Consider the following 25,524-nt stretch of genomic DNA (forward strand, 5'->3'; position numbering starts at 1 on the left):
GCGCACACGCTCGTTTTTTCCGCGACGCGCTAGCTCCACCAGGGGCGAAACGGCGAGGGGGGGTCGTACCCGCCCCCCCCCCCCTCGGCCGGCGCGTATGTAGAAAACCAATAGGTCCGGCGAGGGTTAAGATCGTGAGTCAGAAACTCGGCTGCTCACGCCTTTACAGCAACAGGTGTTCCGTCTTGCACACTTGTAACTAAATGGTCACGGCTACAGATTCAGTAAGGATTGGGACCTGTCTGACCGCTTCCTAAACATAATTGAGTGCTCAAGAGCCGAGGAAGACCATGACGTCGATTGCCTATTGGTCAAATTACAGCATGTGGGGTCTTCTTGTCACTGTCGCTGCATGAATATTCATTGGGATTAGCGCGACAGCATTTCATGGCACGGGTGGAGAATTGTGCTGGACTGGGGGTGCTCGAGCTCTCCCAATTCCACGCCGGCCACGCCGGCTTGGCTTTGGAGCCGCGGCCGGGCGGCGCGGGTCAAGGTCACCGCTAGGCGGCGGCGGATTTGCTGCGCCCGAGCACCCCCAGCTGGTCACAATTCTCCACCTATGTTTCATGGCTATTCAGGTAAAGCCGCAAACGGATGTTTACATGTGGTGGAGAGCCTATCGCCATTCATTCACGCCAGGCCTCGAAGCACGAGTGGTGACATACCGGTCCTCCGAACGTTACGACATCTACTGTCAATAACACCCCGAGCCCACGGCGGTTCCAACTGACCTGAGGCCAGTTTAACCAACAAAAAAAAAAATAGCCGCCTACCGGAATTTCTTTGACTAAAGATCGCTTCACCTATGGAGCGTAAACGCGATGGGCACGTAAGCGGATAGGGCTTTCCCGTTTACGCTCCGTATGTGAAGCGGTCTTTAGGCAAAAAAATCCGGCAGGCGGCTGTTTTCTGTTGGTAAAACTGGCCTCTGACCAACCGAGCCCGAGGCGGCTACAAATAACCAGCCATATCGATTGCAAAGCCTTCGGCACTCCATCGGCCCTCCGTTCGATCCTGTCAAGTGCTAAGACTGTGACAGGTAAGCTGATCGCCCCTGTCAGGCTGAGTATATGTGTCACACGGCATTGGCAGACGGCCCGACACTGGTCCCATTGCGTAGCCTGCAGACATGCACGGCGCTTGTAACAGGGGCGGCCGAGATGGTCCGGTGAGCCGGACGGCCTGCCCGACCGGTCACCCGCGTCACCTGGTCAGTTGGTCAGTTGGTCACCTTTCTCTCCACTGCGGCCGCTGCTGCAACGGCGCCCCCCCCCCCCTCCAGCGACCTTGGCACCGGCCGGTCACGTGCTGCCGGGAGCGAGAGCTGAGCCTTGATAAGGCGCATCTGCCTCCTTCGGCACGAGTCTGCTCGTGAGACGGCCGGCGGCAGCAGCTAGGGACCCGGTGAACCGCAGTGAATCGTGAGTGAAATGCTGGAACCGTGCAATTATGCGTGATGATTGCGTCAGGAGGAGCGGACCAAAGTGCTCGGAGAGGAGCAAACTGCCGAGAAAGGCGGCGTTCTCGGATTCAGACTAAAATAACGTGCCCTCGACTTCATGGAAAGATGTGATAGAATCAGGATTAGAGGCTGTATGAATGAAGTAATAGATTCGGGATGGGTGTGTGATAAACTAATGGTTTAAAATTGATCGACAAAACTTTCGTGCATAAAACGTTTTTGTTACAATATTGATGCATGCCATTCATTTCATCACCAATGTGTAGTCACCCTCGAGACGCTCAATTTGCCTTAGTGCCCTAAAAAGCTAACTTTAAAAAATTGGGCTCAGATCAAACATAACGACCCAGCTTGAGGCCACAGTGCAGTCACTTATCTTGCAAAATGACTTTTGCATTACAGAAGAGCAGTCAGTGTCAATTATTTATGTGCACTTTTTGAAACACCCGCGAAAAAAGATGATATAATCACCGCAAAAATCTGAAAAGCGCTGGCTGGAAATCAACTTTCAAGTGTAGGTATCCATTTCAAACTTGAAAGCGATGTCCCTGCCCATCATCCCAGCTTGATCCCGTATGTAATCGTCTTCAGATGAGAAGCCTGTGCCTTATCGCTCTGCTGGCGGCGGCGTCTGCCGCGCCCACCGAGGAGAGGGCACGGCTCAGGGAGCTGGCTGCCGACGCCAAAATCCTCGAGGACGATGTGAGGAAGTCTCCAGACGGCAGCTACAGCCTGGCGTGAGTACTTACAGCCGTGACGGTCACGGTAAGAAACCGAGACGAGAACCAGTATCATCAGCATCAGCTAGCACTCGACTAACGATATTATTAAGTGAGAATCTGAAATGAGAGTGTGATACAATCTAGCGAATAGCAATCGTAAGACGGGACTGTGAGCAATGAACACTTCAGTAACGCTTCAAATCCCTATTCGCCTTGGCAGGTTCCGGACCGACAACGGCATATCGCAGCAGGAGCAGGGTATCTCGTACCCGGGCTTCCTGCAGGACTCGGGATCCTACGTCAAGGAGGGCCGCATCGAGTACACCCTGGACAATGGCGTGCCCGTCGTGCTTGAGTACTTGGCCGACGAGAACGGCTTCGAGATCCTGAACCCGGAGCAGCTGCAGCAGGTGCTGCCCACGCCGCCGCCCACCGAGTACCCGCTGCCGCAGGTGCCCGGCGCCGGAATGCCCGTGCCGGATCCCCTGCCAGAGTTCAACGTGGGCTTCTAGGGTGACGTGGAGGAGTGGGGAGCGAGAGGGGGCAGGGAGGGGAAAGAACTGGGACTGTGTAGATGGCGTGCAGGTCACCGGACCGGAGCTGCTGAGGATTTGTTACAGATGGCGTCACTGTGCAGGTCTGCCGGTCCGCAGGTTCACGACTGTGTTGAATAAATGTACAACAGAGGCATCTGTCAGATCGCACTTGTAGGTACATGAAAAATTGGTCTTTTCTGCCAGGGATGACCACTTGATTCTCCTCTTTCGACTCCATCACGCTAAAGTCACTCATCAGCTATCGCTGTCATTTGTCGCGCATTGTCACTCGGCATTATCACTTGTCTCATTATCACTTGTCACTACGAACTGGTCATTTGTCTCACTGTTACCTATCTGTCACTTGTACCATGCTGCTGTCAAATCTCTCACTGTCAGCTAGCTCCATCACCTGCCAATGTTGACAATACCGGCTGCTGTGTTCGTTGAAGTTGTTGCATGAGATGCGTTGTGATTTATGTTTGGATCGTGCCGCTGTTTCATCGATGGTCTGTGCTGGAAGTGCCGCTCTGCAACAGTTTGAATGTGTTTTGTGCCTGTTTTGCCGTCCATGATAATATATGCGTATTCATATATGAATGTTGAGTCCCGTATTAGCGTTTCATTTCCCTGGTACATACCTACTCTTACCAGTGGTCTCGTGGTAATTAATCACTTGAAGATAATCTTATCTGGAAAACGCCTTCACGGTGCGATGCGTTGGTCCAGATCATAGTGGCTCTGAAGAAATTATCGGTGGAAGTTGCCGTAATATTGACCGGCAGCATTGATATACCGGGGCTTTTCAACTGGGCCGTAACATAAACGGTCGCATATATTAAAAATCTGGAGCATTGGTCGGCACAGACAAAAACGATGCATCGTAAGCGTTTATTAGTCACAAGTACAACAATTGCACTAATATAGAGCAATGATGTATCAAATATCCTTTCCCAAAAAGGTAGCAAGGTACATGCGTACACATACCGAAAGCAGAATAAAACTCCGCTGAAAAGGTGTCTATAATTGAAAAGGTTTTAGCACAGTGGCGATGCTCTTCAAACGCTATCGGCGAACCCTAGCAGGCCGTTTTCGGCATCGTAAGCGGTGTAGTACTTCTGCATGAAGAGTGTGCCCAGCATCATGGTGCTGTTGTCCAGGTGACTGACGCCGAGGAAACCCGAGATGCACATCTGCATGTGGTTGGGGAAGAGCAGGTGGAAGGTGTACTCGAGCGGCGACAGCGGCATGGCCCGCCCCTGGACGCTGATGGTGATGTTCGGCAGCTTGTGCAGCGTCCGGCAGTCGAGCGCCACGGCGCCGGCCGCGCCGAACGCCGTGCCGCCGAGCATGGCGTTCACGGCGTCGGCGTTGGTGTTGGACAGCAGGAAGAAGGGCGTGGTGCTGATGGGAGCCACGGAGCAGCCGTCTGGGCACAGACCCAGCTCGGGGCGGCCCTCGAAGGAGACCTGCTCAGCGGTCACCGTCCACTGGCGTTTGGCGGTGGGCAGCAGTTCAGCCCAGGTCAGCGTGCTGCTGAACCGGCGCCCGTTCAGGCCGCCCAGGGTCAGCTCTCCTCCGGCCGGGTCACGGCCCAGCCAGAGACCGAACTGGCGGCCCGGGATGTGGCCCTCCGCGGCCAGTACGTCCAGCACAGAGTCGGCCGGACCCAGGCCGACGACGCCGGACTGCGGCAGGTTGTTGTACCAGTCGGACCACACGGACGTGATCTCGCCGAACGTGATGTTGTTGACGGTGATGCCGGCCACGGTGACTGAGTCCTGTGACAGCGCGCCGCTGACGTTCTGTCCGAACGGCAGCTCGAACGGCTTGCCGTCAGCCTGTGGAAGCGAAAGGGAGGTGAGTGACAGAATAAAACGTCTGCCCTAATCACGAGGAATTAATTAAAGGGAAAGACGTAAGTAGGCACCGCAATTGGGAGAGGAACCAAAGCGAAACGCTTGCCGGCGCAAGGAGTCATATTACTCGGTCACAAAGCTAAGTTCATAACAAAAATTCTTGGAGACAGCCATGGGAGTTCCGCCTCGAAATTTATGTGAAATGCATCCACTCGTATGCGAGGAAAGTAAACGGGAAAGTAGCACAGCAAAGGAAAATTAGCTAGCACTTGACCGTTCCCGATCGTTGATGTCTGTTCCAGAGACTCACGGAAGACTACTGACGAGTAAAGTTCCCTCTGTTCGATACCCAACTAGCCTGATAGGTAGACGAGAGTGCAGCGTCGTACTGCGGCCGCGCTGCACACACGGGTGCCGTGCAGTTGGCCGAGACCACGTATGATACGTCAGAGGTCGTGTCAAAGGTCACTGGCATCATCTGCGGCGGCGTGCCGACCCCTATCGCGCCCACGAACGCCTGGGTGCCCTGTCGGTGATTGGACGATGCGACGAAGTCAGAAAGGTATGCGAGATCACTAGATAGTCTGAATAGAAATGGGAAATAATCAGGTGAAAATGTAACGTAAGAAATAAGGAAGCTCGGAGCCTCGGAGAGTACTTGCCGGTTACTTTCCTCGTTACTTTACTCATTTAGGTACTCATTATTTGATCTCTTTTATAAAACCATCGTCCACCTGCAGCCTTTATAGGTACTGCACTTACCCTGGTTTTGATGTTATCCAGTGGCTGGATCAGCACATTCGTCGTAACAAGTTCGGTAGTCTGCGCCTCCAGCAGCCCCAGGCTTGCCACCACCACCAGAACTCGAAGCATTTCGAATTTTACCGGCTCTGAGGATAGAGAGATAACGTTATGCTTACATACCTTCATTAACCCTTTATCTCTATTTTCCAGTGCTATCATTGCATACTTACAACAGCAGGGAAACATAAATATAGTCACGAAAGCATCCGTCTCAGCCCTGCACCGTCACGTGGCTAAGGCGATAGATCTTTGTGTCCCCTGCGGGCGTTCTCCGTTATTACCGGCATCTTTTAATTCTCATGCCTATATTTTTAATGCGTTTGTAAATGTTTTGTGTCGGGATGATTAAAATGTAATAATGACTTCAGAACATGGATGCGATTTTCTATAGCAGCACTGAACATGTGATTGCCTCGAAAATTTCAACAGCTGATTACAGTGCAGCTTTACGTTCTGCACGGGGCACCAAAACTACTCTACTAATTCCACGGAGCACGTACCACGGTGCAGATTTACCATTCAACTTTATCGCTATACACTTCTCGAGATATGGGATGCGATCCGCACAAAGCACACCTTAAAGGGACTATCCCACCTTCTAAAATGTTGTTAAAACCAGTTAAATTGTGCCCGACTTTATAGATTGGATGACCAGGAACACGGTTCTGACATTTATTTTTCATTAAACATCTTAGGCTTCCCATATTCCAAACACAAACTTTCAAATATGTGACGTCACAGCCCAAAATTACCTCCTTCCCCAGGCCACATTACTGTCATAAAGCTGATTCTTTTTACTCTGTAGGCACCACAACAAAGTTCAGACCAAGTTTTAAGCGATTTTTCAACGAACAAACCCATTTAAATCAGAATGACTAAACGAGGTGACGTCACACTAACGGTCGCTCCATGTTGAAGATAGGGCCTTGTACAAGGCCCATTTTCAAATGAAGGGAACGAATTTCTTCAACACCAAGAGGCCGCGGGGGTTGCAACCTAGATAGATAGTGGTTTCTGAACCTCGCCGCAAACTTGGCTATCTCAACTCAAACCCCATGTTAAAGGTGGGATAGTCCCTTTAACGTAGTATGTGCCAGTGCCTACATATTCGTCTACATACTGATAAAAGCACAGTCGTTAGGTTCAACTCATTGGCCATATTTCGGGGTTCAATAAGTATTTTGGGGAAAGAATCTCTCTTGACCTAATTGCAACGTATACATGTATTAGCCGTTTTCAGGACGGGCTGTCCGGCGAATGCACCTAAAGTGACCGTTTTCACGACGGGCTATCCGGCGAGTGCACCTAATTTGACCAAATCTTCACTTAATCTCTTTTACAGCAAATATCTGCATTTTATGAATTTATTTCAGTGTTTTAATAGATTATACTCTCTGATATATGACAAAGCAGGCATATAAGCAATTAGTGCAGCCCTAGCTGATATGCTACTAAGACATACTCGTACACTGAACCTAATTTGACCAAATCTGCACCTAATCTGCATCAAATGTGCACCAAATGTGTACCAGATGGCCGTCGTGAAAACGACTATTATCAGGGAACTTTTTTACCCTTGCATACCTTGCACTAGACGATTATTCCGTACAGTGAGCAGGACCAGGCGGTCTATGGTCCCCGGATATCACTCTGGTTCGATCTCGGTCCAATCCAGCCTGGGTCCAGCCCGCGGTCCGTCCGATCGGCTCCGTGACGTCGCCGGGCGCTTTGTGACGGATAGACGAGGACTCTGTCGACGACCGGCCGCCGTTATAATGGCGGCGACTGGCCTGACATCTGGTGATGCAAGGCTACCCTTCAACGTCACCCTTCCTTGAATGGGGAACAACAAGGAACCGGTGCATCCATTGCATAAGGACTACATTTGTGTGTTACCGCTGTTCTATGATTCCAAGAAGAGCGGTCAGCTGCGTGTGATCAGTACTAACGATACAGTCAGTGCGATATATGATAGGTATATCATATGCTCATCGGACCTTACGCAAGAAATAACCAACCATCACATTTAAAAGCAGAGTACATACATAGGTAGTTAGATTCCATGCTCCCCTCCCCTCGGCATCATTGAAAACCCTTGCCAAAAGGGTTATAATGAGCCAACAAAGCCGTACCAAATAAGCATCAAGTGCTTCATTGAAGGTAGGTAGATACTGTATTTTATTGTGCTGTATCGTTGATTGTATAATCTGAGGCGCCCTTGTATAATCTGAGGAATTGATTATTGATTTCGAGAAAAAACAGACTGTTGCATAAGGTGTTTTCACTAAAAAAGACGCCTTCATGCTGCCCGATCTGTGATCAATCCGTGTCTTTCATGAAGTGGTAAATATTCTTCTCGATTTCATTGTACTCGATGTTCATTGCTTTTATGATGTGCTGGCCTATATCATGAGGATAACGGATGTCGGATTCATCATGATCATGAAGTTATAACAAGGATGCAAGTATATCGGCAATCTAGCGAGCTCTTAGCCGAGATCCAAGAGAAAGCGGGACGCCGGACATGAGGATTGCTGGCTGCCGTATTTGTGAACCTAGTTATCGGGACTACATATGCCATCCGAACGACGCCTGTAAATGGTTGACCGACCGTTATGACATTCAGGAAAATATAATTCAGCGTTTTAAAAAGTATACCTGACACGGTGCAGGGAATAACATTTTACGAATCATTTGTCACCCATTCAGGCGCAGACATCGTGTTTCCGCACCCGAGTTTCACCATATAGCACAGCTGTGGCGGTTTGGCTGCCGTGGTCCGTCCACAACCGGACAGAATCTCCCGGTAAATGTTACCGCTGCGCCGCCTCCGTCCGGGTTCGGGCCGCGGGCCGGTACCATAGACGGAAAACCAACACGGTCACAGCGCGGTGCGGTCTCAATTTTTATCGGCTGTGTTCACGGATTAGCTATAGTTTTCGTCCTCCAACTTATCGATAACGAACATTGAATCAAATGCCGTATGTGGGAAGTGAATCGAAAAGGGAAAACGACGCAATGAAATACACTCGCACGCAGACACGCGCACTAATGTTTTGTTTTAAATATGGATGTTAGATATGTATGATACTTATTTTGCTTCCCAATGATGGCTGATCAAAAACACAATGCAGCAATGCAAAAATATCGGTTCCTGCAGACTTAATTTCTAGGTGATAGTAGAACTAAACGCCGTGGGGTGAGGGCATAACCAAGGCTAACTATTTCCCATAAAAATTTCGTAAATTTCCACGAATTTTCCCAAGTTTGATCTTTACTGCGTGAATATTAAAGAAAAAAAAAACATTTTCCAAAACTACAGTTTTAGCTTTTTTATTTGCGAAAAAACAGCGATCTGCTCAATTTCTAATGTATCTGAGTAACAAATGGCCCAAATATCCCTCCCCGGATCCACCAGTGAGTCGCAGCCGACATGAATCACTTTGTCCGTTTCCTGGCAGACGTTCAGCTGTTTCCTTCCAGCCGGTTTCCTTCCTGCCCTGGCTGTCCTGTCCGGTTACCTAGCCAGCATTCACACCGCAATGCAACGACGCATCACAACACGGTGCTCCAAAATAACCCGGTAAACCAAGCGGGCGGATTTCACCTCATTGCACTGTCGTCGACCAAAACTTACAATGCGACAAAAGCAGCATTGTTCTGTTATCGCAACAAAGCAGCCCACATCATAATTTTCAATTTTAAGCATGTAGGTTGCAGTCATAGCGTGTACTGTCACAGCTTGGTGATCCTGCTCACACCATGCACTGGTGCTACTACTGTGGGCATTATTACAGTCTCTTTGCAAAAGTTATGTGTACTACATTATGTGTATTATTGCAGTCTTCATCCCCTAGTGCTACCGTTGTGTAATCTTGCAGTCTCCATACCGTGCTGCTACTGTTGTGTGTAATTGCAGTCTCCATACCGCCCTGTCTGTTACTGTCGTGTGTACTGTGTACTTACTAAATACTAATTACTATCATAATCATAGTCTACATATCGTGGTGCTACTGTTGTGTGTACTATTGCAGTCTCTATATTGTGGTGTTACTCTTGTGTGTATCGTTACAGTCTCCGTGCCGTCGCGCTACACAAGAGTGTGCTGCTGCAGTCCCCATACCGTGGTGTTACTGTTGTGTGTACTATTGCAGTCTCCATGCCGTAATGTTACCGTTGCCGGCCCTATGCCGTGGTTGTTGTGTAAATTATTGCAGTCTCCATACCAATTGGTGCTACTAATCAGTGTACTATTGCAGTCCCCATACCGCGATGTTACTGTTGTGTGTACTATTGCAGTCTCCATGCCGTAGTGTCTGTTGCAGGTATAGGTACCATAGGCGTCGCCAGAGATTTTCGGTTGGGGGGCAAAATCAACTTTTGTGTTAAAACTTGCCTTTCCCCAGTCTTTACTCACTCGTTTTACATATCATTTGACGCGCAATGGTGCGAGGAATCCGATGGTGGCAAAGGTGTCCTAGCTATGACATGTAATTTTTCTACAGAAAAATTCGAAATTTTGAAATTTCATGACAAAAACAACTGGTAGAATTATAGTATATTGTGGCTGCGATTACCGACGCACTGCAGAGGGTCCCTGTGCAGACGCTCGACGCTCATGATCATTACCCAGAAAAAGGTGAAAAACGCTCCATTTAATCGGATCACCCTGCTAAAACCTCCATTCACGCATGCATGCAGAGGTTTTACGTGAAATGCATAGGACTTATCCCAGCCGCCGATCGTAGCTAAGTTGGGCATTCGGCGGAGAGTGAATGTCGGAAGTGTGAATTGGAAGTAATTCATCTTTGCTCCAGTGAGAGGAAGTGTTTTGTTCACTCGAGTGTGAACAAAAGTTTCTCGTTTTTCGTGTGAAGGGAAGCGCTGCAAACGCGAACAAAAACTGTTTAACGGAACCAAAAGTTACGCACGGCATAGCGGCAAGGGATCTCTTAGAGATAGGTTTGGGACTTCCAGGCCATTTCAGGCCACTCAGGGTCAGTGCTGACTCTCAGAAGCATGCTTAGAATCCCGGAGATCGGCGTGGGTCACCTCAAATATTTACGTGTACGTGGTGCTTTAGGGCTTTCCGAGCCCAAAGTGGGGCCCTCAGAAGCCAGTGTGGGCGGCGGGTGCTAAGAGACTAGGCCCAGGGTGAGCCTGGAGACCTCGGATAACAGTGTGAACCCTCGGGGTCTGTGTCGAATTCCTAAGGACCCTACGCAGACCCTACGTAGGGACATAATATTGCGGACGTCCTCAGAGGGACACGTGAGCTCAGGGGCGTAGGCAGGGGGGGGCCACTGGGCCATGGCCCCCCCCCCCCCCTTGGGCGCCGAAGGCGCCCTTTGCGATTGGAGGGCGCCGAAGGCGCCCTCCAATCGCAAATGCAATTGTGATATAATCGAATCGAAAAACAATCGCGACTGGAGGGCGCCCTCCAATCGCGAATGTGTTTACAGGGAAAATACGGATGGAGGGCGCCCTCGGAGGACGCCCATTCCAAATACGCCCTCCAAATACGGTTGGAGGGCTCCCTCGGGCGCCCTCCAACCACATTTGTAGGCTGTAGCTCTCTAAGCGTAACGGTGGTCGCCTATGTAAGCCGCTGTCCTGTAAATAAGCGCCCTCTCACCCGAAGGCGCCCTCCTGTAGGTCGCCACCCTGCTACACATTGCCGCCCTTCTGCTGATCGGTGTCCTCATAATTATTGGCGCTCTCCTACCTATTGAGCCCTCATGTGAAATTTTGAAGGCCGCCTTTCTCCCTTTTGGCACCCTCTTGTTCAGTGCCGCCCTCCTACCTATTGGTTCCCTAGTCCTTCCTGTTGAATGTTAATCGGGGCCCTTCTCCTATTGGCGCCCTCGTGTAGATCGCCGCCCTCCTAACCACTGGCACCCTCCTGTTGATCACCGCCCTCCTATCCACTGGCACCTTCCTGTTGACCAGCGCCCTCCGCACAGACGCCCTCCTGTTCGTGTCATCCTCTTGAGCAAAGGCGCCCTCCTCACCATTGCCACCCCCATTTTAATCGTCACCCTTCCGCTCATTGGCGACTTCCAGTTGATGACCGCCCTCCCACCTATTGGCGACCTCTTGTTGATCGCCACCCTCCTATTGGTGCTCTACTGTTCCTCGCCACCCTTTTACCTGGTGGCGCCCTCCTGTTGATTGTTGATCGGCGCCCTCCTACCTATTGGTGCCCTCCTGTTGATCGCTGCCCTTCTATCCATTGGCGCCCTCCTGCTGCTCGTCAACTTCCTACCTATCGGTGCCCTACTGTCGAAACTCGGGATGTTGATCGGGGCTCTTGGTTCTGCGACACCTGAGCGAGCGTCATTTCAGCGAACGACATTTGAGCGAAGCCTTTTCAGCGATTATCAATTTAAGCGATTGACTTTTTCAGCGATTGTCAGGTCGGCGAATTCAATCACAGCGATTATCAACTTAAGCGAGGACCAGAATCAGCGAAACCAGATTGAGCGAATATATGGAGGTCAATGGGGGACCAATTGAGCGAACACAGTTACAGCGAAACCGAACGCGACGGAAGTCAATCATTTGCTACTTTTCGGGAATTCTTGCCCTTGGAATACCCGCTTGGTATGTGTCATGCTTCAAGCTGCGCGCGGCAAATTAAGAATTTGCTTTTAAGCTTGGAAACCACAAAAATATCTGGCCTCATTCTGCAACCTTGATCTGGAAATGTGGAACATGAGATATAGGACGATGGAAGGAATACCAAGGACCGATAATAAACTTGAGGGATGGCACAGGGGGATCCAGTCTATGTTTCAGGGACCTCACCCAAATATCTGGAAATTCGTACGTTGCTTGGGGCAAGAACAAACTTTACAACATGGTGGACTGATCCAAATTCAAGCGGGGGAATTTCGCGAAAAACAGCACAAGCAATATGAATCTCTGAACAAACGCTTGGTCATCAGTATTGGCAAACAGCAGGGGGGGGGGGGGTGAAATCGAACCGCTGGAATTTTTGAGAAATGCGGCATTAAATTTGGAGCTTAATGTCTGAACTTTGAACGTGACATCCGCCATCCAGTTCCGGATAACCATGAAAAGTTACGGAAACATTCGTTGTACGTACGCTCGCAAAAGAAAAAAAGAAAAAGAAAAATACACCGTTACGGGACGATGAAGTGTTTCGCTGAAATGACAGTCGCTCAAACTGTAGTCGACGAAAAAGATGTCGCTGAAACATAGCTTTCGCTTAAATTGATAATCGCTATATTTGATAATCGCTCAATTTGATATTCGCTAAGTCGCCAGTCGCTGAAAATGGTTCGCTCAAATGACGTTCGCTCAAATGACACTCGCTAAAGTCGCTCGCACCGGGGCTCTTCTACCTATTAGTGCCCTCCTGTGGATCGCAGCCCTTCTACCTATTGGCAACATCCGTTGATCGCTGCCCTCCTATCATTTATTTACTCCTTTGGCATGTTTTTCAACTTAGTCGTTCTATTGCACATAGTTGATGTCTTGCCTGTGAAAACTGCCACAAATGAACGTGCATTCAGCACAATGAATGAAGTATCTATACCTACCAAAACTATCTACGCTCTACGATGCATAAAACACGTCTTTGGTCTTAACGGATTGATCCTACTTTACGTGCATCATGGCATCTATATGCATGGGTGGAGAACCTGCCCCGGCCACCCCGGCCGTGGCCGGGGTAACTTTCAGCCTACCCCGGCGCGGCCGGGGTAACTTTTCTACTCTTGTAAATCCTAAAAGCTGTCTCCATACGAGAAAAGAAAACTCACGCTCTTCGAATGTTGACTTCCATGGGCGTAATATTGCAAATCAGGTAGGTATTTACCATTTACTTAACTTGCCATAATCTCCAACCCTAAGACCCGCGTGTGGTCGCCAATGCCAAGATTGCTCTCAAATCCTGCTCAGTCTCGAAATTTTGGCGCGCCTTCGGCGCACTTTTTCAAAACTACTGCTTGACCTCATTGCCTTCAACTGACCTGCCACCAACCGCAACCACACCCGTTTATGAGCGTACCCGTCAGGGTGCTCATAAACACCGAGCGGCCATCATGCTTTGAACTCGGACTGTTGTAACCGGGCTGCGTGCTCTCGCCACGCGGAATCCAACGCTCTAGCAACTGAGCTACGAGACTGGGACCGGTCGATATTCCTGGATCGACTCCCTGTTTGTATTATAAGAGCCGCCCAACATTGAAAAAGGCTACGCCCGTGGATGTCAGTGACCTATTTTAGTGCTTTGCTTGGTTCGATCTGTCAATTTCTCTGTAAAGCTTCTACTATGGTGAGTTGTCTTTTTGTAGCTATTTTGAGACACAATAAAAAGCTGAAAACGCAACATTTAGGTACTCAAAATGGCATATGGTTTGGTTTGGGTTCGGTGTGAAATTGCAAGCTTAAGCAAAAAGAAATAATAATTTAAAAGGAAATTGCCTTTTCGATCATTCCAAAAATGTTATGAATAATACGGTGTCGGATACAACGCTCATCCTTGAGCAAACACAGCATCCTATTCCATGCGTCAGAATTGGGGTTTGATGATGACCGTTGAGAACAACGTGAGTATATCGTCTTCCCGCGACTATCGGTCGCCGGCCGGGGTAACTTTTTCAAACATTCTCCACCCATGTCTATATGGATTACGATTAAGTATTGTCAACAGGTTCGGGCGCAACAGCAGGCATCTGAAGTTTCGGTGATTGAAACTGGTTATGTGGGTACACTGTATGCATCTGTGAGAAGGCTATGAAGGCTGGTCTGAGGTAATTTGGATGATGTTTACGCATCTCGCGCTCCGGTATCAATCCGATACGGTGATCTGGTGCGTAGATATGCCACCGCCAATCACGGTCATAGAATACTACCGCCAATAAACTTTTATACATCGACACCCATGAGCCAAGCTTTCTGTACAGTTTGTGTGGCAGCGGCCCGACCAAACCTTAGGTATTTTTTACACCTTCAAATTTGGTAAAAGAGCGAGAGGAGCTTTGAACAGTGATCGTATAAAAGGCGTGCCTAAAAAGCGGAGGAAAAGGTTGTTTTCAAAAATTTCGCGCGCCTTCGGCGCAGCATTTCAAGAACACTTGACCTTTTGTGACCTGGAGTATAAAGAATACACACGATGCAAAATCAATGCAGCACGACCTATACGAGGTTACGCAAAAAAAAAAACTGGTGGCATGGTAAAAAACGCCTCCCAACCCCCCAACCCCCACTGAGCGATTTTTTATCTCGCGACCGTATGGCGCCCTCCTTGGGTGAGGTGGCGCCCTCCAAACCCTTGGCCCCCCCCCTTCGCGATTTTCTAAATACGCCGCTGCGTGAGCTGTGACCCCTCAGATGCCGGCTTGGAGTTAGCAAAGTTTGTCGCCTCAAAAGTTTTGGCTGAACTATCAGAGGCCAGTTAAGGTTCTCAGAAATGTTCGAAGGCTCAAAGATCCCTGTATGGGCCCTCAGAGAACATGGACACCAGTGGGACTTTCAGAGGCCGGTTTGGGCCCTCTGAAAGCTTCTTTAGGGCTTAGTGGAGCTCCTTAGGAGCCTTTGTTTAAAGCAAGCTCATTTATTTATTTATTTATTTCACATTACAGACATGTCCGTGGAAACACGGCTATTCTATGTCCAAGTCGTTGTGCATATACAAATCGAATGGGATATGACAACAGTCACCGCAATCATTCACACATTCACCCTCATCACGTGTGCTAACTAGGACAGCTAAGTGGCTCGCTCGCGGTCAAACAAATGCTCCCTCAGTGCCGGCTTGAATCGAGCCTGACTAAGAGCGCGCAGGTCCGCCGGCAGCTCGTTGTACCCTGACACCGCAGAGTACAGAAAACGGCGACGTCCGGACTCTGACCTGACAGTGGGGGTCACAAGCATGTCATTGTACCTGGTATCCCGCCCTTGTACACTCTGCCGGGTGACTAGACAGGTGGCGAACTGCTGCGGCTCTGACGTGGCCAGCATTTTGTTCACCAGCACGATGGATTGGTACCTGAACAAGCTCTCGGTGTTAAGCCAGCCGAGTTCGTTGATAACATCGCTCACCCGATCATACTTCCTACGGCCTGAGACGACTCGTGCAGCAAACCTAACCAGCTTTTGAAGTCGTTTGCGCTGGGTTACATTGCTGGCACCGTAAACGGACAGACAGTACCTAATAATCGACAAGACGAGCCCCTGCACCAACGTTACCATGACTGTCGCTGGGAGACTGTGTCTACTGTGACTCAGGCCACACAAGGTACCGGTGCACCGCCGCACCACGTCACTGGTATGCGTCACAAACGACATGTCACTGTCAAACCATACTCCCAGGTTCTTGACAGTGTCAGAGCTGGTGATGGTGGAGCCGCAGAAGTTGATGGTAATGGGAGGCAGACGACGAGTCATCTCCGGCGTGCCGAGGACGATCAGCTGAGTTTTGGCAGCGTTTAACTTGAGGCCGTTCTTGCCATACCAGTTCGACAGAACTGATAGACTGCCTTCCAGTGACCGTTTCAGCTGAACGATGTCTCTCGGCTGTCCGGAAACGTACAGTTGGACGTCGTCCGCGTAGGCGATGATGCCGGTGGAGTTGTCGGTGTAGAGCGGCAGGTCATTAGCATACACATTGTGCAACAATGGCCCGAGCGATGAACCCTGGTAGGTACCGATAGGGTTTAGTAGCGGCTGTGAGAGCGTGTGAGCACGAGACGGTCCGGTAGAGTGAAGCTGCACACGCTGATAATGATTGGCAAGGTAACTCCGGAACCAGCGGGTATCTACACCGTAGAGCTCGAGCTTACGCAGAAGCGAGCTGTGTGGGATGCAGTCGAAGCAGCGCGAGCAGTCCAACAGACAGAGAACGGTGACTTCACGCTGGTCCATGCTCCGGAAAACATGATCGGTCAGGGTGAGTAGAGCAGTGTCCGTGGAGTGGTTGGTTCTGAAGCCGTGCTGGTTTGGAGAAAACAGGTGATGAGAAGAGAAATAGGAATAAAGCTGTTCAGAGACGACGCGCTCGGTGATTTTACCAATAGTGGTGAGAATGGAGATAGGCCGGTAGCTGCTAAAGTCGTCGGATTTTGATGCCTTGGGAATAGGATGGACCAGCGTAAGTTTCCACGAGTCAGTCATGCTCATGACTGACAGAGTCAGTCATGAGCCCTGCGACACTTGTACGGTACTTGAGCCTGTCGCAGACATTTGACGAGAGTTGAGAAAGGCCCCGCGAAGATTTCGTTTCACGCTTTGAACGAAAATTGTGTCAGCACTCCAAAACTTATGAAAATCAGCTGTAAAATGTAATAAAGAACGAACTAGGAACATGAAATGAATCACAGCATTGACATTTCCGAGTCTGGACTCGGAGTCTTGAAGATTTTGGCGACTGCGAGTCAGACTCTGGTTTGAATTGCACGCTCCAACCTAGTCTGACCTCACAGGCATTCTCAGAAAGGTACCCCCATTTTTTCCCGACTCCAAAATCTCATCGGATCTGTATCGATCTCAGGGTGTGCCCGGTCCGAGGTTGGGGGGGCAAGCTGCCCCGCTTGCCCCCCCGTGGCGACGCTAATGATAGGTACACTATTGCAGTTTCCAGCCCGTTGCGCCTTTGTTGCAGTTTTCGTGCCATGTAACGTCTGGTCTGCGTTATAATAGGAGCTTCGATAATTCCATCGTGATAACAACTTACCTACGTGTGTTCACCTCAACGATACGTCGTGCGATCAAATCACGATGGATACCGCTTTACTTTATGCTACTTAAAGTTCTACAGAACACTCAAGAATATAGAGAACAACTTCGTATAGTTTGTGTAGGAGTAAATCAACGTTCCTTAGCCGATCTATTGCAGCTCAGCTACCATTAAAAGAAGAAAAAACGCCAATTAAACAGCCACGTTACTGTCAATGTACGTTTATTGAGGGTCGGACACACCTCAACTCCAGAAGCTTTACAATAGCGACCTCGGATATCTGAATAACGGAAACACGCCAACGACAGCACCGTGCGCGGCCTGAATCTTACACCACGGAACGGCGAGCTGGCACGTCCCTATGAGTTATAATAACTCACAGCACCCAGTCTAGCACACACTCGTCAGCGCTCAACAATATTGCACACGGTAAACAACAACGTCCAGTACAGTCACTCGTCAGCGCTCAATAATATTGTAAATATACACACGGCACCCAAACAACCACACTTAACCCAGCAGTCACCCGTCAACAATAAACAATATTGCACACGATCAGGCGGTTATACGATGAAGCGAGCCTCTTCAGTTCCAACTTCTCTGCATCTCGAAAATATCGTGGCATGTAACAGCGACATCGACATTGGGGCTAGCCGCCAGTGACAACGTAATGGCCACGCTTCAATAGCGACACACAGCTCAGAAAGCTCCCGACGAGTCACAGCTACACGTTTTAGCACACAGTGTCTCTTAACCGTAAGCCCGGATCTATCGCGGTTACAATAACATCGCAGTTATGCACTCAGCTTACTAGCTACTCCAACGACAAAAACGCAAAGTGCATGTGGCAAGACAGCTCCGTTTTAATATTCACCGCCGGTTTTAGGAAATTACGAGTATATGGTACTCGTATGGGGGCAGTCGAAATGCCGGACGATCAAGCTGGTAGACGTCAGAGAAGGACGGACACAAGTGTAGGTATATACACCGTAGCAGCAGCCAACACGCCATAGCAGCCGCCGGCATCGCGGTATGACGTCCCACAACACTGAGTTTCTTGGACACTCCAGAAACAAAACTCTGGCAGTCAAATGCGTCCGCCACTTTGTCCATTGTCTTCATCATCAAGCTCGACCTGGTCCCGTTACGATCTCAATACCCTTTGCCACAAAGTCTTATCAGCAAAACTGCCGAGTCACACCCGCAAAATCATAAATCCACTCAAACTCAGGAACAGCCCGCATGGAACACCATTCAATCTAACTAACGCCAATTGTTCATCCATCGGGTAGTGTCTCGCCTCCTTCGGTAGAGGAAGCACTGTCACCGTTGTCCTTCAGGGTGCCGGGTGTAATATCACACCTCTCTCCTTCAAGGGGTGGATGCAGGGTCGCCATTCTTTCCTCCACGGCCCAATCTTAAAGTGTCGTACTTTCCTCTTTATGGCACTTCGCAGCATGTGTATACTGATAACGGTGTTGGCAACTGCGCATCTAAGTAACGAACTGCGTGACATGCCAGTTTCTTTGAGCGTCAGCAAACAATGGATAGGAGTGCCTGAAGACCAATTAGCATGCGATAGCGTAGCATAGCTTATCGTAGCTGAACTTCAGCTAGTGCTGCCAAATCATATTCACGACATCTATAAGATTGGGCCCTGGAGCGAATGGTGCTGGGTCACACCTCCCACTTTTCACCGAGAGCTGAGATATGTATAGCGCCGTCTTGTCTCCTTAGGGAGACGGTGTCATCCCTCTCTCCTCCAAGGGCAGGGATTCCTTACGCCTCTCTCTCTCTCTCTCTCTCTCTCTCTCTCTCTCTCTCTCTCTCTCTCTCTCTCTCTCTCTCTCTCTCTCTCTCTCTCTCTCTCTCTCTCTCTCTTTCTCTCCCTCTCTCTCTCTTTCTCTTTCTGTCTTCCTCTCTTCTCTCCCCGCCGGCCCGGCCGGCTAAATCAGCAGTCGTCAGGCTTCCAGACGGCGCAGGTGGGGCTCCACCTCACTGGGAGGCAGGTGCAGGGCGAACTCGAGCGCCACCAGCACGCTGAACTCGCAGGTGATCAGGTCGCGACGGTTGATGCGGAACACGGTCTCCGTCCTCTGCGAATGGAGGGGTGACGGTCAGTGAAGTGGAACAGACACGCCGCACACACAGACAGTGCTTCTGGATGGCTGAGCTAGTGTAAACAACGCATGAGAACCGCCGTCGACTCATATCCATTGTGCCAGCGGCGGTCGGGAGGATTTACAGGGTTGACCTGGCTTACCATACCACTGTCGTTGCAAAAAAAAAAAAATAGAAGCCCATGGGATACACTGACCTAAATAGGCATATCCCTCAATGCCGACAAAGCCAATTTTTTATTGTGTAGACTGTAGCAGCAAACAATTTTCGATTTCATTTCAATCGTCCCATTACCGGTAGCCCAAACATACATTCCAACAATTTCGTTAAGCCCACGTTTTTATTTCATTCGTAGCTGGGGCCCACGTTCTAAACAATTTCTCCTCCCCTGTCTCCCTACCATTCTCAGTCTCACCTCAACCAGCTGGCTCATCGACTCGCCCTTGACATCATTCATCTTAGCTGAGAGCAGGAGGCAGGCGCCGGCCACCAGTTTGCGGTTGGCCTTGTCGATCAGACCGCGCAGCACCAGCTTCTCGAAGTAGACGTGCGCCTGGGCCACACTCAGGGAGTCGATGTGGCACTCACTGGCGATACGGCGCAGGTCGCGCTTCAGACTGCGGGCGATACGGGGTTGGTGGAGCTGAGTTCAGAGGGTACGGGGAACTGAAATAGGAGAGCTCGGATCAGTCAGTGCGGGACCAGATGGGGCCTGCTCACGGGCACACGGGGGAACCGCGGTAATAAAAGCTGACCGAGTGATCCTCCGATTGTAGATATCTTACGACCCGGATCAGCATCCCCACGTAAACCTGCTACCCGCACTGACAGCATTGCACTCCTCTTCCCAACGCATCACATGGAATTCCAGCCATCTCATTGTCCTCCCCCCCCCCCCCCCCACCACCGACCCATTGCCACACAGCTTACCTGCGCAGTTTGGAGAGAGTGAGCTGAATATGCGGAAACTGCTCTCGGAACTGCTCGTTGGTCACCCTCTTCAGCTCCGACGGCTTCATGTAGTCAATGATGGACGACTGTGAGGAGCAGAGGGAATATGTTCAGGGCGTGTCACATTTCATCACTCTGGGAGCGGGGACACTTTCATTGTACCACTTGGGGGATGGCACAAGGGATGTCTCATCACATGACTGAAGAGCAACACAAGATATTGAAGTCAGGGAATGACATTCCCTGACTTCAAGTCAGGGAATGTCATTCCCTGACTAAGTCCGGTGTCTTATCAAATCACTGGGTGAGCGACACCAAACAGGTGGCGTCTCATTGCATCACTGGAGACACTGTAGTGTATATCTCATATGGACCCACTGAATACATCATTGAATATCAGATAATCACACATCCCGACCACAATGGCCTTCCCAGCCCTCCCCCGTTGTCTCCCGGCGCTCGGCGGCGACTGACCCGGTAGGAACGGAACGTCAGCACGGTGCGGTGGTTCTCCGACTGGGTCTCCGGGTTATCCAGCAACAGAGGGTCATACGGAATCGCCTGCGACTCGCTAGACGGCTCCTCCTCCAGAACTGGAGAGAACGCGCAGACATGGACAGACGTTAGAATGGCGATAGGTGTCGACATACGGACAGACAGCGACCGAGTGTCACGCCACCGTAAGGACGCACAGTCAATCCACCGAAAGGAACTGTGCTGGGAAGATTCTATGATGGCCAATGACCACTCTAGCCAGCACTCAACTGTTCAAAACTACCGCTAATATGTTATTAATCGTCACAATATGAATTCCCCGATCTTTTTTGGGTCCAATGTGTCTCACCGACTACCTGTCCTGTCTCCCCAATCCGTCTCCTTCGCCTACCAACTATCCGTCTCTGATCGGTCTCCCCGACCACTACTCCATCTCCTAACCTTTGTCTCCCCTGTCGGCGGAAGTCCAGGGCGCTGTGGCGGCCGGCCGCGCGGCCCCGCTCGGGTCGTGCGACACACAGCGGTTGAGCACGTGCAGGGCGGTGTTCCTCTGGTGGACGGCGGCGGCGGCCTCCAGCTCGTTCTCCACTGAGTGAAGCCGGCGCGGCGGACGGAACGCCGCAGAGGACGGCTGCAGCAGCTGGCTGTATGACACCTCCTGTGGGCGGGCAGAGCGGGGAGTTGGTGAGGAGAGAGGGCTCAGCGTGGATTGGAGAGGACAAAGACAAAACAAACAGTGGCAAGAACAGCGTGCTTACCTGGTCCCACAGCCCTGAGGATTGTTGTGAATTATAAAGTAGACATCGAATGGGTGAGGGAGCGTCGACTAGATAAACCAGTCAAACTGTAGTTTCGGTCAAACTATAGCGATCTCTCCTGTCCTTATTGAATTGTCCCAACCGTCCCAACTGTCTCTCTTATAGCGTCTCACCCGTCCCACCTGTCCCTCCTGGAGCGGCTCCAGTCCCTCCTGTCCCACCTGTCCCTCCTGGAGCGGCTCCAGTCCCTCCTGTCCCACCTGTCCCTCCTGCAGCGGCTCCAGTCCCAGCAGACAGAAGGCGTCCACTCGGTCGGCGATGGTGGTCAGCGGCGCGCGGCTGCCGGAGTTGTATCGGCGCCGCGAGCTGTGGTCAGACCGCTCGTGTCTCTCCCGTCTGCCGGTGCGCGCCGCGCGGCCCGGCGGCAGCAGCGAGTGCACGAGCAGGGGCAGCCGGGCGGCCGAGACGAGCACCAGTCGCTCGTCGGCCATCGGGCACCGGTCGCGCACCGAGTGGACGAACCGCACGGCCGGCGCCGACACCTCCGAGACGCTGCTGCACAGCTTGTGGCTCCGCACTGCCAACACAGCGAGGACAGCGTGAGAGTCAGGCAAAGCGCGGGGTGGTGGTAGATAAAGTCGCAATGGCAGCACACAAATACAGGTCCCCAAACCTTTCATAACTCCAATTTATCAACAGAAAAGATGTCAGATCGGATTAATGTTGAAAAGATGTTGGAGTATAAATATTTTGGATAGATTCCAGCAAGAATGTCCATTTATCAACCAAAACATGTGAGGGAATGTGTGAAGATACACCAATCATTCGGTGACACAACGTCGAGTAAAGTGACTAACATGTATAGTGACGAAGACTACAAGTCCCAATCATGAACACAATACCAAATCCAGCTGAAGGCCGACAGCGCAGTGCACAAGGGCGCGACATTGCGCATTAGCTTGGGCTCATTGCGCACATAATCTACCTCACCGATTTGAAGGGAAATTGTTTAGGTGTGCTGAGAGAACAGACTAACACGACGCAGTGTATTGGAAGAACACGGCAGTGACATCGGAATCAGCTTATTGTGAATGCACGCACTACTTCGGACGCAGTGACATTTACACAGCAGCAGCGGCCGTGGATGGCCCAAATGGGGAGGCCCTCTAACACGGCCACAGACACCGCCTTACGGAGCGGCGGAGGGGGCGACGGGCCACAGCAGCAGCCGTAGTGCGCGCCCGCGTCGGACGGCCCGTCACCGCAGCCTGCCTCAGTGGCTGGCGGCGGCCAGGCGCAGCCGCCACTCTCTGAAGGTGAGACGCCGGCTAGCCTGAGACCCCGTAGGAGCGGGGCAAATTAAAGTGGGCAAACGAGGGTGACAGGAAAGGGAACAAACAGACTATTTTAAACGAGTCCCACTATCATATTTTTATTCTTCAGCACCATGAATTTCACGGACCCACAGCAGCTGGATACAAGACGGCAGTGAAAGCCCATTTTCTCTTCCATTCCCTACTGAACACCGGCTAATCCCGCCTCACTATCAGCTAGCCTTGCCTGCCACCATGCCCACGGCTAGGTACGACCCCCCGTCAGTCAGCCTCGCGCGTGCACCGTACTCACCGCTGCCACAGACGCTCTCGCAGCTGCTGCTGGCGTGGCCGCCGCGCATGTCGTCCAACAGACTGCCAATATTGGTCTGGTGTACCAGCCGCTTCAGAATGCCGTCAGAATCGCCGCCCACTGTCAGACACCTGGGGTGGCGGGGGCACCGGTTAGGGGCCATTATCACCGGTGACACAAGATACAAACTCATACAACTCGATAAAATTGTTTTTGAGATACATAGTTCAAGGTCCACGAATAGATCACCAAATGTGTCACCATGAGTATTTATCGCTTTTCCGTGTAAATACAGTCGTGTAATGCGTATCGATTAGTGCCCCGGCTGCCGCGGACCTACCTCTCCCGATGTGTGACGGCGGCTGCCTCGGCGGCGCGCGTCGTCTCGCCGTTACAGCTCGAGTCGACACTCTTCTGTCGTCGCAGACGGCCCAGCACGGGCGGCGGGCGGGCCGCTCCGGCCCCCACCGGCGCCACCGTCTCCGCCGCGGCGGCCGGCGCCGACGGTCCCCCGGACCCGTCCACAGCATCCACCGGGGCCGGGACCTCGGCAGTCTCTGAGCCCGCCGCCGGTACTGCTGCAGCCGCGGTGACGGCGGCGCCGGGCGCGTCCAGGGCGTAACCGGAGTCTGTGGCGGCGGGCGCCGGCGCCACGCGCCGCTGGTTCAGGCCGCTGATCTTTGTGTCGCGGTACGTGCCGTCCAGGGAGATGTTGGAGAGGAAGGCGAGCGCGGCCAGGCGGCGTCGCGAGCGGTGGCGGACCGCGCGGGTCGGCGGCGTCATGGTCTGTGATCTGCGGGCAGGGTGACACACAAACCGAATCGGCGGCGTCATGGTCTGTGATCTGCGGGCAGGGTGACACACAAACCGAATCGGCGGCGTCATGGTCTGTGTTCTGCAGGCAGGGTGATACACAAACCGAATTAGTTTGGGATGGCACTTGAGTGGGTACCTATCTGGTAATGAGTGACCATGTGAGAAACAGAACATTTGGTTATTTCAGGAATCAGGAGGAACCAGGACTATTTCCACTGAAAGATTTTGCAAATATGTTAGCACCTGATTTTAGGCATCTCAGTTAGCCTTGTTGATTTTTAATTTGGAGCACACTAGACAAAATTTACCTGCCTTACTCTTAACTGTCATAAATAATGTGGTGCTCAATTAGCATTTTTGTTGGCCCTATGGAGAGAAAGGTGGCTGATTGAATGATCATTGATGAAAGTTGGGTAATAGATTGGCAGATAACTATTTTCCAGTATCTTTAATTCTAGAAAATGATAGACAAAAACACAATTCACTTAATTGATAATTGTTGTTTAGAGTCTGAAATAGGTGCTTCAAAACAAGTCAAGACAACAGTAATCTTAATTTTATTTCAAAGCACAGGAAAATTATTATAAAATGACTACCTATAATAGCAGGTCTTACAATACCTACTACCTACCTACTAGTACATTGGGCTGTGGAAGTTCAGAGTTGCAATGTAAAATAGACACAATTATAAAATTGTTTTGGGAACTGATATTTGATAATCCTTCTCTTTACATAGAGCAAGCAGTGTGAATGTTTTATCATCATGCTTGAGTTAAAATGTAGTCATTTACTATCTTGCACAATATGTTCAGAGCCTTTTACTGTAATGCAGATATCAGCAGTTGATAAGTTGTGCTGTATCTTGTCAGAAATCACCATTGGTAGATCCAAGGGGGACATTTCGGGCAAATCCCTCCCCCTTGCGGCACCTGAAATCTATTATTTTTTAAATAAATAAAAAACATTATTTTAATGAAGAAAAGTATGTTTTAGACTGCACGACAGTACGTATGGAATCAAAATTTTGAATTTTTGCAATATGCAGAATTTTCGGTATTAGTAAGCCTGGCATCCCAGGAAGATGCCAGAACCACATTTCTAGGCCTGTTAGTGTATATCAACTGAACTAAAACTCATGAGCCATTTCAGGCTATGACAATTTGTCACATCAACATGATTTGAAACTGAAGTGGCCTTGAATGGCCAATTTGAAAATGCTGATGCACTATCTTTATTTGTGCAAATACCTCTTTACAGAAAGAAGAACAGGTGACTTGAGATGTTAGGTCTCGATGGCCGGGGCCGCCGCCGGGGCCTTGGACGAATGGTAAGGTAAGATTAATAATAATTAAATTCTGAAAAAAAACGTCTTTCCATTCACCAATCAAAGCAATCAAAGGTCACGTTTGCAACTGTCGCGCTAGTTTTGTGAGAATTATTTGCTACCATATTCTCAATAGAAAGGACCAGTTAGATAATTCCCTCGTCATTGCGGGAAATTTCTCTCCTATTCTTCGGCCCGGATTTCCACGTTATTATTTACCTCGGTTAGGTACATTATACTGTTATTTTCACCATTTACTTAGCGTTCCGTCTCGAAATGTTGGCGCCAGAAAAAAATTATGCTTTTCGAAGTTCTGAGGCTAGGTCATTCAAACGCATTCAAC

At 50.4% G+C, this 25,524-nt stretch overlaps 3 protein-coding genes and 1 long non-coding RNA gene across 4 annotated transcripts; 1 reads left to right on the forward strand and 3 right to left on the reverse strand.

The window, feature by feature from the left end:
* Positions 1-1,347: 1,347 nt before the first annotated feature.
* LOC122366184 (larval cuticle protein LCP-14-like) lies at positions 1,348-3,335 on the forward strand. The gene is made up of 3 exons (XM_043338134.1): positions 1,348-1,424; positions 2,057-2,202; positions 2,408-3,335. The coding sequence occupies exons 2-3, from the start codon at positions 2,057-2,059 to the stop codon at positions 2,697-2,699; spliced, it is 438 nt and encodes a 145-aa protein (XP_043194069.1). The 5' UTR covers positions 1,348-1,424; the 3' UTR covers positions 2,700-3,335.
* Positions 3,336-3,781: 446 nt separating this feature from the next.
* On the reverse strand, positions 3,782-4,756 carry LOC122366169 (cathepsin D-like). Its single transcript, XM_043338082.1, has 2 exons — positions 4,751-4,756; positions 3,782-4,564 (listed from the first exon to the last, which is right to left on the reverse strand). The coding sequence occupies exons 1-2, from the start codon at positions 4,754-4,756 to the stop codon at positions 3,782-3,784; spliced, it is 789 nt and encodes a 262-aa protein (XP_043194017.1).
* A 190-nt stretch (positions 4,757-4,946) lies between these two features.
* On the reverse strand, positions 4,947-7,117 carry LOC122366166. Its single transcript, XR_006253850.1, has 3 exons — positions 6,971-7,117; positions 5,345-5,472; positions 4,947-5,108 (listed from the first exon to the last, which is right to left on the reverse strand). It is a non-coding gene; the product is annotated as an uncharacterized LOC122366166 (long non-coding RNA).
* A 10,178-nt stretch (positions 7,118-17,295) lies between these two features.
* Positions 17,296-25,259, reverse strand: LOC122366181 (CDK5 and ABL1 enzyme substrate 2-like). The gene is made up of 9 exons (XM_043338124.1): positions 25,105-25,259; positions 23,382-23,834; positions 23,042-23,172; positions 21,676-21,992; positions 21,099-21,315; positions 20,637-20,755; positions 20,142-20,248; positions 19,627-19,828; positions 17,296-19,186 (listed from the first exon to the last, which is right to left on the reverse strand). Exons 2-9 carry the CDS (start codon positions 23,822-23,824, stop codon positions 19,052-19,054), a joined length of 1,671 nt encoding a protein of 556 aa, XP_043194059.1. The 5' UTR covers positions 23,825-23,834; positions 25,105-25,259; the 3' UTR covers positions 17,296-19,051.
* Positions 25,260-25,524: the final 265 nt, after the last annotated feature.

The sequence above is a fragment of the Amphibalanus amphitrite genome, unplaced genomic scaffold (assembly GCF_019059575.1).
Source record: "Amphibalanus amphitrite isolate SeventyFive unplaced genomic scaffold, NRLGWU_Aamphi_draft 000789F_arrow, whole genome shotgun sequence".
NCBI lineage: Eukaryota > Metazoa > Arthropoda > Thecostraca > Balanomorpha > Balanidae > Amphibalanus > Amphibalanus amphitrite.